The sequence below is a fragment of the Diaphorina citri genome, unplaced genomic scaffold (assembly GCF_000475195.1).
Source record: "Diaphorina citri unplaced genomic scaffold, Diaci psyllid genome assembly version 1.1 scaffold53, whole genome shotgun sequence".
NCBI lineage: Eukaryota > Metazoa > Arthropoda > Insecta > Hemiptera > Psyllidae > Diaphorina > Diaphorina citri.
The window spans coordinates 315,084-327,489 of record NW_007377490.1 but is presented as its reverse complement, the minus strand read 5'-3'; the positions used below and the strand labels follow the sequence as shown (position 1 = coordinate 327,489).

Below are 12,406 nucleotides of genomic sequence, written 5' to 3'. Positions count from 1 at the left end.
CGGATACGGTTTTTTCAACTTTGGTGACTAAGAGTACTTTAAGGAGATGATAAACTTAGTATGATGGATGTCACTTAGATACTCAATGTGGTTTTGTGTTCTACATTTACGGACATTATTTTGTTACTGATGATGCCAATGCCTTTAACGAGAATTATGTAAACCATTTCCCGGGCTTAGGAAGATAGGTTACTTGCACATCGAAGTAAGAAGATGTAAGCGTCGCGGTGTCCACGAATGGCGAAAGTATAACAAATAATTATCTCTCACGCCAGCGTGGGGCATGAAAATGATCACATAAACTTTTTTGCCTGGGCCCCCCTTTGGGCATTTTCTCCTTTTTTCCCCCCCCCCCCCCCCTACCTTACCCAACCCCTCGGTATATTATTATTTCTACCTATGGGTTTTATGGAATAACAAAACGAGAATTTGAAACTTTGAGATTTTTTTATATTCAAGTAAGTAGGTTACGTATTTATAGGTTTTATGAAATAACAAAACGAACCAACCTCAGTGGCTCACGCAGTTAGCGCGGGAGGAATTTGGGTAGAGGGGTTGGTGAAAAAGCTCGTCACTTGTTCACTTTGTACAAGCTTAACCCATCCTTTAGGGCTGTTTGCCTCTACACCTAAGCCTCGTCACTTATGTACTGGTACATAGGTACTGATCGAATAAACTACGGGCTAAATAATTCCCGGAGGGACGGGCCCAGCTTGTTTACCAGGAGAGCATCTAAAGCAGGTTCCAAAACTTACGTGGGACACGTCAGATGATAATATTGTGCGACCCAAGTGTAGACCCTGCTTTATACTTCCACTAGAATCTATTTATCCAACGCGTCTTCCCATAATTCTACTTTTATTCTTCCTCTCAAGAATCTATTTATACAACCCCATTATTTTCAGGTGCTGCAGACAATGTACGAACTCATGAAGGCCGAACATTGTCAAAACTGTGATGCCTATATCGAGCTCATCAAATCCGAAGCCAATCTATGCGCTATACTTCATGATTTGGTCGCTTTGGCTGTGAAACAAGGTAAAAGCAGGGTTTTCAAGTAGGTTTTATGGTACTCTTGTGAGTTAGTAAAATAAAATTGGTATTGGTATAACTTTTTGATTTCACTATCTCCTAGGACGCCACGATAAGTCACCCGAAAGTTTTATACACATATCTAACGGTTTGACCAAGGTGTAGTTTGTTCGTATACCTGTACTTATGAGGAAAATATTACGTAGGTACGTAGATTATTTTTGAAGTCTGAAAAAAACTATAAATCTATTTCTGTCGTACCTGTCCATGTAGAAATTCTGTGTTTATACGTACATAAGATATATGTATCCATATTTTTTTTTCTGTTACATCAGTAGATACTATGAAGTAGATAGTTAACTAATAGATACCTATGAATCAGCTATTTCAGAGGTTCTCTGAGGATCCTCTCTAAGTATCAAATACAAACCTAGATTAAATACTTATGTATAGGTATTTTATATTACCACCTCTCGGAAATAAATTGCATATTCTGTACCAAAGAGAGAGAGGGGAAGGGGTGAACCTTGTTTAAGCTAGAGGTAGGGGAATTTTTCCTTCCTATTCAAGCCGAAAAAGTAAAGTAACTCTTCTTCATCCACATTTAAATTAATCTCAATAGCTTAATTTAGATTGTCCTACAGTTTTTTTAGTTAGTAAGTAGATTATTAGATTATGTATGCACATTGCACACAGCACTGTAGGTAACACCCCTTGCACATATAGGTAATTCACTATTGTATCATAAACCTCGTTCTTTGTTTTCCTACTTATGCATTTCAAAGGATTCATACTAGGTGAGTTTAGATTATTGTATGTCTTACTCTTACCATGACACACTCTCTGATACAACCCTTTTTGATTGCTGTTTTACAGAAAAGTATCAGACTGCACGAACGACATTTATGAACATGTTAAAATGTCTTTCCGAAAAAAAAAAGCTTAAAAAAAGAGGGGACTAACAGATTTTCTTTTATCCTTTTCATATTCAGGACACAGTGAGTATCCGGAGAAAATGACTCAGATCTTGGAGAAGGTTGGAATCAAAACTGTCAACACCAACATGAGGCGATCTCAAACCCAACCATGTGTTCAAGTGAGTAGCCAAATATGTTTTCGTCTGAAAGTGGGAAAAAAACTGGGGACATAAATTTATCATCTTTTGCATCTTGATATGGGTTAACTACCTGGTTTTGATAAATTCCTTTACAATTATTAATAACAGTGATTAGGGCCAAGACGATCAAAAGACGAAAAAAAAAAAAATAAAAATTTTGTTTAAAAATAAATACCTAATACAGACATATTAATTAAAATAATAATAGCAAAAAACAATAAGAATAATAAATGTGGAACTTTCCCGAGACTATAAATAAGAACTTTGTGATCCACATCGCACGATGTTCAAATTTCAGATTATGTCCGAAAATCTGAGGCAGACCAAATCAGAAGGATGCCTCTCTACCATAGCTGACAGTAAGGAGCCAAACACATCACCCTCCAAAGTAGCTACCTCCACTTCTAGTCTGTCTTCAGCCTCGGAAATGGGCAGAGAACCCACGGATCAAACTTGACAAAAGTGGCCTTGAAAAGAGAGGAGAAAGACTCTCAATCTGATCAAAACTAGACCATCAGTATTTTTTAGTTTGTGTCTATTTCTGAAAGAAAATGTTTTTATAATTATTATAATAATATGGGTTTAACGATATAGTGTAAATGCTAAGGTTTTTAATGGCGGGGTTTTAACCTCCATTCGGCGACCGCCTCCTCACATTAACCTTACCCAGCCCGAGTGGAGCAGGAATAAACAGCAGCACGCGATCGCCAAGATGGTCGCCTATCACGCGCAACGTTCCTTAATTCAGTGATCAATTGGGAACTATTAGATAAGTACTTATTATGCTATTTTTAGGGGAAGAAAAGGTAAGAAACTAGTGTCTGAATATTGTGCCTAAATTTTCACATATTTTGTGATCTAGTACTAAGATGTAGATTACATATTATATCTACTATTAGCAGTTAGCATTTTTTATACCTTAATTCTATTTTACTGCAACTATTCCGTTTAAATATTATGAATTATAATTATTTATACCATTTTAACATTAATAACATTATGAAGTTAACACATTAATCATTAATGAAGACGAGATTTTATATTTTTATAATTTTAATTTTTCCATGTAGGTAGTCTATATTTCAAAAATGGACAACAATTAAAACACAATGAGTAGTTATTTAGTATAATATAAAACTTCAAAACATACAATACATACATATCTATCTGCATGTTCGAAGAGGAGACAAGGAGGAAAATGTGTTCACCATGTGTTAGAACACGGAGAAAAAAATTATACATGCGTTAGAACTCAAGAAAAAAGCTACTTGTTCAATTTGAAGCCAATGTAAGAGAATTTTTCCTACTATTCAGCCTTGGCTCCTCCTCTCTAGGAAGCTTGGAAAATCTAGCATTTTTTACTTTCCTTATCTCATAATAAGGAAAGAAATGTATTTAAGTGGAAGGTAACGACTAGGGACTTAACAACAGTTACTCTCATTAATTGTATTAGATACTACTGAGATCAAAAACATTTCGTAAAGTTATTTTTATACGTCCTTAATGACCCTTATTCACCCCACAGTGTTTTATTATATCTTGAAATTTCAACGAATATAACTAAATAAACCTAAGTTGATTATTATGTTAATAAAATCACAAAAAATAGATACCCATTAATCAAAATTATAAAATTTTAATTTTTGATATGTATTTATAATAAATCTATATTGAAAATATTTAAAAAATGAATTTAAAAACAACATTTTTAATTAATTATTTTAAAGCTATAAACATTTCAAGCATTTCTATATTTTCTTTGGTAGGTAATTTTCTTACAATGATGGACATAATTAAATGAGTAATATTTAATATCCACGAGGTCCACTAAGAAACTTACCTACCAAAATTTTTAATCAATAACAATTATAACAATTTTCCATTGACTTTTAAAGTACAAAACAAGTATTTCCGTAGATAAATATAATAAAATAAAAACAAATTATTTTCGACACCTTTTAAAGGTACACCACTATTTGTTTCATTTTGTCATTTGAGAATGAAAATGAAGTAGAATTATTTTGGAGGTAACCCTAAAACAATTAAAACAAAGGTAAAACGTAAAAATTGTACGAAGTGTAGAGAGAGCTCTGTCACAGAATGCGAATTGAAATACCTCACTTGTCAGTCCACTTTTAAGTCTCTCTGATCAACGAAGAGCTCTGAAAAGTTGAACTATAATCACTACACTCATCTTTGTAAATTACAAAGGAATAGTAGAGCACAAAAATGTCTTACCTTTCAGACTAGCCGATACCACCAAACAGTTTACTTCCTTTGGCACTGCTAATGGGGTCTGCAGACGTTTTGTGAGAAAGCTTGTGCTTATTTAAACTCTGAGCATCGAAGAAAGCTGAAACCAAATGGGATATAATGACAAGATAAGTTTAGATGAAAGAGAAAGTGCCCGAAGGCGCATGAAATCCCAGGGGAATAGTTCTGATGGCATACATTTTTTTATAGAAATAAAAACTTACTCTTATCACAGTGAGAGCAAGAGTAAGGTTGAACACCCTTGTGTCTGTTCAGATGTTCTTTCATGATGATCTGCCGAGTGAATGTCTTGTCACAATATTCACAGCGAAATGGTTTGACCCCTTCATGAGACCGCTGATGTCTTTGCAAATCACCTGAAATCAAAGAAGTGACATTTTAATCGTATACTAATTCATTCAAATTTCGGGAATCGGAGTTTTTTTTCATGAAAAGAAAAAGGCGGAGTCGGTATCAACTGGAATTCGTAGGTTTAGCGCAATCGGATCCTGCCCGTTACCAAATACCAAAAGAGTCAGTCCTTCGATATAGCTTCATCACTTGTGTAAACTAACCGGGTTGGTAATGTCAATAATTTCTCTGAAAATAAGTAGGACTCTTTATTTAATAGTATCGAAGTTCTTTGTAATAGGTAAGCGTGATCGTACTATCGCAAAAATTGGTCTCGAAAAAAGTTAACTTACTTTTCGTGGTAAACTTGAAAGGACAAACATTGCAGGCGAAATGTCGAATGTTGCCATGTCGCATCTCATGCAGACGCAGCTGAGATTTCTGAGTGAAAGCATGACCGCATTGTTTACAAATATGTGGCTTCACCCCTGCATGCACGGCCAAGTGAGAAGATAAGATACCACGTTGGGAGAAACTTTTGCCGCATACAGAACATCTGGAAAACAGCGTTTATGTGAAGAAACAAATACAAGAATAAAATGTTTTGTACAGACTTCATAGCACTAACTTTTTGCTACTGCCCCTAATTCAAAGCTAATGTACCCCCCAAATTTAAACCTCATGTACCGTTTGCTGTTATTCAAACTATGTATAGCTCTGTAATGGTTTCAATAAAGCCTGCAGTGCATGGTGATACCAGAATCTTTTCCAAATAAATTTTTTGCAAAATACGTGTACTTACGTTCATTAAATTCCAACTTGTTAAACTCACCTGAAGGGTTTTTCACCCGTGTGTATTCTAGAATGTGTTTTCAAGGACTTGATATTGTTGAACACTTTCTTACATACAGTACATGTAAATTTTCCTAACGTGCTGTGTTCCTCCACGTGTTTATTGAGTACTATTTCATCACAGAATACCATGCTACATATGTTACAAGCCAAGGACTTCTGCTGTGCCTCTGTTTCTTTTCTCATACAGAGTGCTAGGATCTTGGATGCATTCTCCACTGGGTCATTAGTCAGCACACTATCCATGTCATCAAGTTTCATTTTCTTTACTATAGGCGCATTCTTGTGTAAATAGTTGGACGGAGCTTTATTGAGGATTTGATTCTTTGACACCGGTTTCTGTTTTTCCAATTTGCTCTTCAAATGCTTCAGAAACGAAGAAGAATTTTGCTTCAGAGAAGTGAGCTTGTTTTTGGCAGATACAGATTTATATTTGGCATCTAGAGATTTCAAACCATTTTTCTGTGGCATTTTTCCAGTTTCCTTAGTCTTTGTAATTTTCGGATCTGAAAGTGTGTTTTTGTCGCCGCTGGTTGAACTATTTTCATTTGTTTTGAACATTGGTAACACATATTTACTGTCGGGTTGAGTAGTATTGGATATGACATTGTCTTCACATTCAATGAGTGGATTCGAGGTAGTAGCTGATAGTGTTTTTTCAGGCACATCATCGTAATTTATCGATTCCAAGTGATTGGTAGTTTGATCACTATCGAGAGGTAGGTCTTTAACGTTTGTATCCACACAGAACTCATTTGTAACGGATAAAGGAGAATCCAAATCGTTGATGAAATAAATCTGGGGAATTTCTGAACATTTACCGCCCCCCATTTTCAATTCATTACTTATTTTCTCATTGAGCGAATACATTCCATCATCTATTCTGATCTGAACTCCTGGATCATTTGAGTCAAATTTGAAATGTTCCTCGCTCAGATGATTATTGAGAATCAGAATATTCTCTTTGTTTTGTATCAAGTCCTTGTCGGTGTTCTTTGCATCATTTGCTGATTCTTGAGATAACATAACCATATCTGCAGTATTTTCATTACTTCTATCACAATAAAGTTGAGAATCATAACTTTCAGTACAATTTTTAATCATTTTATCGTTCTCCTCTACATCATTTGTATTTATGGCTATTTTTGTTTGGTCTTGTAGTGGGTCTACAAGTTGAGGACTACTACTACTGGGAGGGCTGAAATCACACACGGAAACGAAATTCTTTTTTTCGGAGGTGTCAGTGATTTGTTGAAAAGTATTGCAGGTATCATTGATAATGAAGTAATGTGTTTCACAGGGGTTGTAAAGATTATTGTTGTTCAACAGAAAACTGTTGGACTGTTTCACAATATCTTTATTCAATATTAATAAATTTCCATTTTTATCGTTATTAAGCAGAAGTAAATTGGTTTGTTGTCCATTATCGTTGTTGTTACTAATATTACCACTGGTCTCATTTTTGTTAGCACCATCGAAGTTCAATGTTTTAAACAGGTTGTTATTGTTCAAAATGAGATATTTGACATTTTGTTTCTCTTTTGATGAGTCGTTGCTGATTAAGAAAAAGTTATTGTTCCCCAAATTATTAATGTCACTTTTTATCACATGAGGTGGGGTTTCACTTTCAAAACTAATGTTTTGTTTCACGCCTGACATATTGTTTCTTTTCTCTTCCAATACAACCACATCATCGTCATTATTTAAGTTGTCCAAGTCTTTAATGTTATCTTTTATTTTAAATGAATGATTCATCTGATCACTTTGTTCACTAGGGTTACTGAAATCCCCAACTTGCACTTCTGGATGTGTAATTCGATCTTGTAATTTATCACTTTTGTTTACGATATATTGAGATGGTAATAGTTCTTTATGGTTCTCATGTGACTTCAATGATTTTTCTTCTGATAATTTCTTTGTTTCACTTTTTTTCTTATATTTTTCTTCCTTTCGGGAAATTTCTTCTTTATTTCTACTACTATATTGTTTGCCAGGTATTGCTGATGTAAATTTTACATTATCCTCAATTTTATTTAAATAGTTACGACGGTTAAGTTTACAATTGTTGGTGGTATGGTTTTTATTATTCCTTTTTGTCTTTTCAATACCTTTCTTAATTTCTCTGCTGACATTTGAGTTGTCTAGTATTGTAGATTTCGTTTCTAAAGGTTTGACTATCCCATCAATTAAATTGTTGGTGATTTTTTTGATGACGTCATTTTGCCCATCAACTTGATTTTCTACACTGCTAGTTGTTGATACATGATTGTTATTTTTCAATTGATAACTGAAGCTAGTAGTTTCACTTGCACTACTTGAACTTTCCATAAACACTGACGCATTTTGTTCAACACGCGCAGGAAAATCATTCACACGAATATTATTGAAATGTTCAGGACTTATTTTGATTTTATACTTTGGATCTCCACTGATGGCATTTGCCGTGCCTTTGTCCAGTTCCATTACGATCTCTATCTTGAAGTTATTCGTATCACTATTCTGGAACAAGTGGGTTATATTACCTGAACCTTGTGCATTCAAATTGTTGTTACTAGAGGAAGATAAATTAGAATTACAAGGGATTTCAAAGAGTTGAGATTTTTTAGAAGATGGAATAGATTTGAGAACAGAATTCTCGGTAATGTTAGTTTTTTGTTCCAATAGAGATGTCAATACAGTATGTTCTTTACTAAGAGATGTCCTAATTTCTCTTGGTGGTGAATTACTAGTTGCTGATTCTTGAATGGTTGTAATATTCACTGAAGCTTCTACACAATTGAGACGGGTTGTCATGTTCCCAGCAGTGTTCATACTGTGGTTTTCTGAAGGTTGAGAACTATCTGTATCACTGGATGACGTATACGTGTTGGACTTTTCACTGAAGCTCATCATGATGAGAGCTTGTTCAGGAGTCTTCTTTTGTCCTTCATTCAGACCTTCATTACTATCACAGATTTCATTTGAAAAGTTTTGCTTCATCAGTTCAGTTTGTTCTTCTTTATCTCCATTCGGATTTTTTGCTTTCGATCGAATAAATGCCTTGCGAAATATTGACTCCAGTTCTTCATCTGAAAGTAAAAGAAAATACATAGAATATAAGTAATTATTCTCAAAGCTTCATGTGGCATGGGATTAATACAGTAGGTTCAAGGTACTTAAATAACATACCTGAGAACATGAGGAAAGTGTCATTGAAAATCGTCCATGAGGAGCTTTTTTCATTTTCCTCCGGAAATTCTTCGACCATGAGATCAATCTGTTCTCTTATTTTAGCACTATCCACTGAATCATTATCATCTTCTCGCAAACCTGTGGGAGAGAACAGAATTGAACATTAGTCAGTCGAGTCGCTAGGAAAAAAGATGGTAATAATAATAACAAGCGGCCATCCAAGAGGTCGATCTATGCCAAGAGGTTGGCCCTATTAGGGAAAACTATCGTATAGATATACTTACAATTACTACTGGTGTAGGGATTGCCCAGAACGTCAAATTGATTTGCCATAGACTGCACCATAGAATCTGCAATCTGCCACTGTTTGAGTGCCAGAATGTATTCCTCATGTCGCATTTGAGAAATTAGGCAAATCGCCTGGCGAAGCTGTAATGACGAAGGATAGAAGGTTAACTTGGTTTGGATAACATTTTGGTCAGAGTATAAAATCAGTACAAATATTTCTCCGCTGTTCAAGATAAACTTCCAAGGTAGGTATGTAAACCTCTTTCAGTTTTCAAATCGAAATTTCTCTAAAAAGAATACCTAATTGTATGATGTTAAATATTTTCTTTGATAATGAAGAGTAAATTAGCTTATCAAAACAGATCTCGAGAGCTAGACTTGATGACTTCAAGATGCATTGAAAAAAAGGCTTTGCATGAGGAGAGGTTGGAAAAGTGTACTTACCAAATCAGTGAAGGTGTCAATATAGTGCAAGGTATCCGCCATGGTGAAGTATAGGAATTGGTATTAATTCTTGGACAGGAAATCACTTACAGAAAACATAGTTGAAATTTTTCTTCCTGTTTAGAATTCCATTTTCTTCATCACAAAAACAGCTGACGAGTTGTTCAATCTCACACCCATTTTATTATCCCCTTCCTCTTCGCCCTAGCTCTCCACCCCCTCAGATTTAGGGGGTTGGAACGTGTAGACTGTAGGTGATAAGGAAAGTGGGTGGCAGTGGGTGGAAAAAACAAGTATGCCAACTGGAAAATGATCTTATGTTGGATTTCACCAATATTTATTCAGTCATTAGAACTCCTGTTAAGCTAACAGCCAGTTAAGTTCCATTTAATTTGTATTGCCCTAACAGGGCTGTTGAGCTAACGGGCTGTTTGAGGCTGGTAAGAAGGTTGGTCAAATCCACCATTAGAGTTGAAAATTTCCCGGGGTTTTGTAGACAAGTGTCACCACACCACCTAGTTTTAAATTTTGAGAGCAAACTATGTAATTATGTAGATGAAAATCTATTTTAAAATGAAATACAACTTACAGTGATAATAGATCTTGGCTCTGGATATCTAATATTTATAGTTGAACCATCAGGGAACACTAATAATGTGGGATAAGTACGTGCATAGGCACCTCTATGGATTCTATTAATAGCTGCTGATGAACTACTAATTCTCCTCACTACAATGTTGCTAAAACTGAAACAGAAATAAATACAGCAATATTATAAATACTTTCAAAATAGAGAAAGAAAAAGTAATAAATTCTTCCTCTAATTTTTCTTTATAGAGTTTATTTGGCTCTGATAGTTTGTCCTCATTCTGAATGGCTTCAAGATAAATAATGGTGTCTAGAAATAACAAGTAGAAAAGTCCATTCCAAGTGGATCTAGGATTAACCTTCTGATTCAAGTAGGATGAGAATTTTGAGCAATGCCTTATTCTTTCTTGTTATAGCATGCTGATTAGGACATGTAGACATTGTCATGGTTAATAAGCTCTATGAGAAGTGTTTGAGAAATACTTATGTACTGCAATATTTCTCAAACACCTCCAAAAATATTCATTGCCATATTCCACCATTCAAAACATCTGAATAATGAAATAAAAGGAAAAGTTACAAGTTATGTTACTTAAAATTCAGTTACCTAAAGTAGAAAGTAAAAGCTAAAAGTACCTATTTGAGGAGCACTTACACTATTTTCACTTATACGAAAAAAGGAGATGAGCAAATTTCAGCTTTTAAAACTTTTAGTTTTGGATTGTTCTGAATAATCAGTTGACAGATAGGTCAATAAGTCTGTTAATCCATCAAATTCAGTTCTTGATTGTGGTGGATCATTCTTTTTGATACGAGGTAAAAAGGTTCCAAGTTTATATCTAAATTCTTGCATGTTGGCAGCTCCTGTTAGTTTCCATATCCCATAGAAAAATATACTGCACCCTGTGATGGAATAAAAGCTACCCCACTTAAAAGCTCTCAAGGCTAGAGAAGTGCCAGTTTCTGTGCCTTTGGCAAACCACTCGGGATCTTTTCTCTTTACAGATGCAAGACTGGAGGAAAATGCAAAGATAGCAGAGCCTCCCGCTATGCTGGTTAGATACAAAATTCCAGCCCACTTGTATTTTTGATTTATTTCACTGTGGGTAGAACTGTTGTTTTCAAGAAACTTTTCAAAGTCATCCTTATCACTATTTCCCATATTACCTCAAGCACATTACCAAGAGCAGGTACTAATAACTTAGAATGGTCAATTCACCATACATACTAGGAAAGCTGTTATACCTCATGTTTTAATTCTACTTTGCAGTTCCAAGTTATTTTAGGAGTGTCCTTCTGGATAACAATATGTTTTCGCTAGTTTTATAAATAAGTTACACTTTCAAGCTGATATTAGAGAAAAAGTAGAAGAAAGTTGGAAGTTGGAACCAAAAAGACGAAAACTGGGACCAAAGAGTGAAAAGCGCAAAGCGAAGCGCATGTTTTCGATTTTGCTGATTTGAGATTTTTGTTTACATCATCAGCTGATTTCATGGCAGTATTGCCAGATCGGTCATATGGGATTACCGTACAAGTTTTACCGTACGCCATATTTTGATGGTCGTACACATTACCGTACACTCTAAATACCACCCCTCCCCCTCCCTAGCGCCCTAGCCCATTGAATATATCTATTATTACCTTTTTAATATTATACCCTTGTGGCTTGCAGCGGGCCGCACAATTTGACCAGGCGGGCCGCATGCGGCCCGCGGGCCGCCAGTTTGACATGCCTGTATTAAACCATTTTGTGTGAACGCCTGGAAACGCTCTAGTTATGCAATACGCAAAACAAAAATCATCTTGGGCAAAATTTAAAAATGTTGTGGGTAAAATGAAGCACCTGAGTAGGGCCGGAGAAAGCCAACAGCACGCGATTGATGCTCTGATAGTCACCCATCCAGATACCAACCAAGCGCAACGTTAATTAACTTCAGGGATTCATTGAGAAGGGGTGCATTCAACGTGCTAATGCTGCTAAAAATTTGGGGACTAAAAAAAGTTAGTCTATACGTATATTTTGGAACAAATACATACTCGTATGTAGCTAAGTACCTATATCGGGTAGTAATCTGGGTAGTTATTCTGGTAGTTCATTCAAGGAAAATGTCAATGTTTCTGTTTCTATTTTTCTTTCTTATTTTTATTTATTTGAAATTTCAACTAGAAAGTATCCTGAGGGAGAACATGTCTTTCTTGTTAAGCATCTATTCTCCAATGAGGACATGTTACTCAGCTAGACAGATAAAAAAAGAAAGAAAATAAATTTGCTATCTTTTTATTTCACTCGAAATTCATCAGGAGATAAGC

At 35.2% G+C, this 12,406-nt stretch overlaps 2 protein-coding genes and 1 long non-coding RNA gene across 3 annotated transcripts in view; 1 reads left to right on the top strand and 2 right to left on the bottom strand.

Moving 5' to 3' along the window:
* The window catches only part of LOC103516697 (transmembrane and coiled-coil domain-containing protein 4-like), a 13,030-nt gene extending 9,459 nt beyond the window's left edge, over positions 1-3,571 (top strand). The window contains exons 9-10 of the mRNA XM_008481688.3: positions 2,025-2,128; positions 2,448-3,571. Coding sequence (XP_008479910.1) covers positions 2,025-2,128; positions 2,448-2,606 — 263 coding nt within the window. The 3' untranslated portion in view covers positions 2,607-3,571. The remainder of the gene's footprint in view (positions 1-2,024; positions 2,129-2,447) is intronic.
* On the bottom strand, positions 3,376-9,796 carry LOC103516671. The gene is made up of 7 exons (XM_008481655.3): positions 9,509-9,796; positions 9,061-9,205; positions 8,774-8,914; positions 5,586-8,673; positions 5,107-5,309; positions 4,627-4,779; positions 3,376-4,502 (listed from the first exon to the last, which is right to left on the bottom strand). Exons 1-7 carry the CDS (start codon positions 9,548-9,550, stop codon positions 4,396-4,398), a joined length of 3,879 nt encoding a protein of 1,292 aa, XP_008479877.2. The 5' UTR covers positions 9,551-9,796; the 3' UTR covers positions 3,376-4,395.
* A 347-nt stretch (positions 9,797-10,143) lies between these two features.
* Positions 10,144-10,794, bottom strand: LOC113470526. The gene is made up of 2 exons (XR_003393559.1): positions 10,752-10,794; positions 10,144-10,254 (listed from the first exon to the last, which is right to left on the bottom strand). It is a non-coding gene; the product is annotated as an uncharacterized LOC113470526 (long non-coding RNA).
* Positions 10,795-12,406: the final 1,612 nt, after the last annotated feature.

What these genes read in the sequence shown, in the direction of transcription:
- LOC103516671 (XM_008481655.3), bottom strand. Translation starts at nt 9,550, where the DNA reads ATGGCGGATACCTTGCACTATATTGACACCTTCACTGATTTG. An exon ending in TTTCAAGTTTACCACGAAAA is followed by an intron (nt 4,780 to 5,106) that starts GTAAGTTAACTT and finishes CTTTGATTTCAG; the next exon opens with GTGATTTGCAAAGACATCAG. An exon ending in TTGCTCTCACTGTGATAAGA is followed by an intron (nt 4,503 to 4,626) that starts GTAAGTTTTTAT and finishes ATTTGGTTTCAG; the next exon opens with CTTTCTTCGATGCTCAGAGT.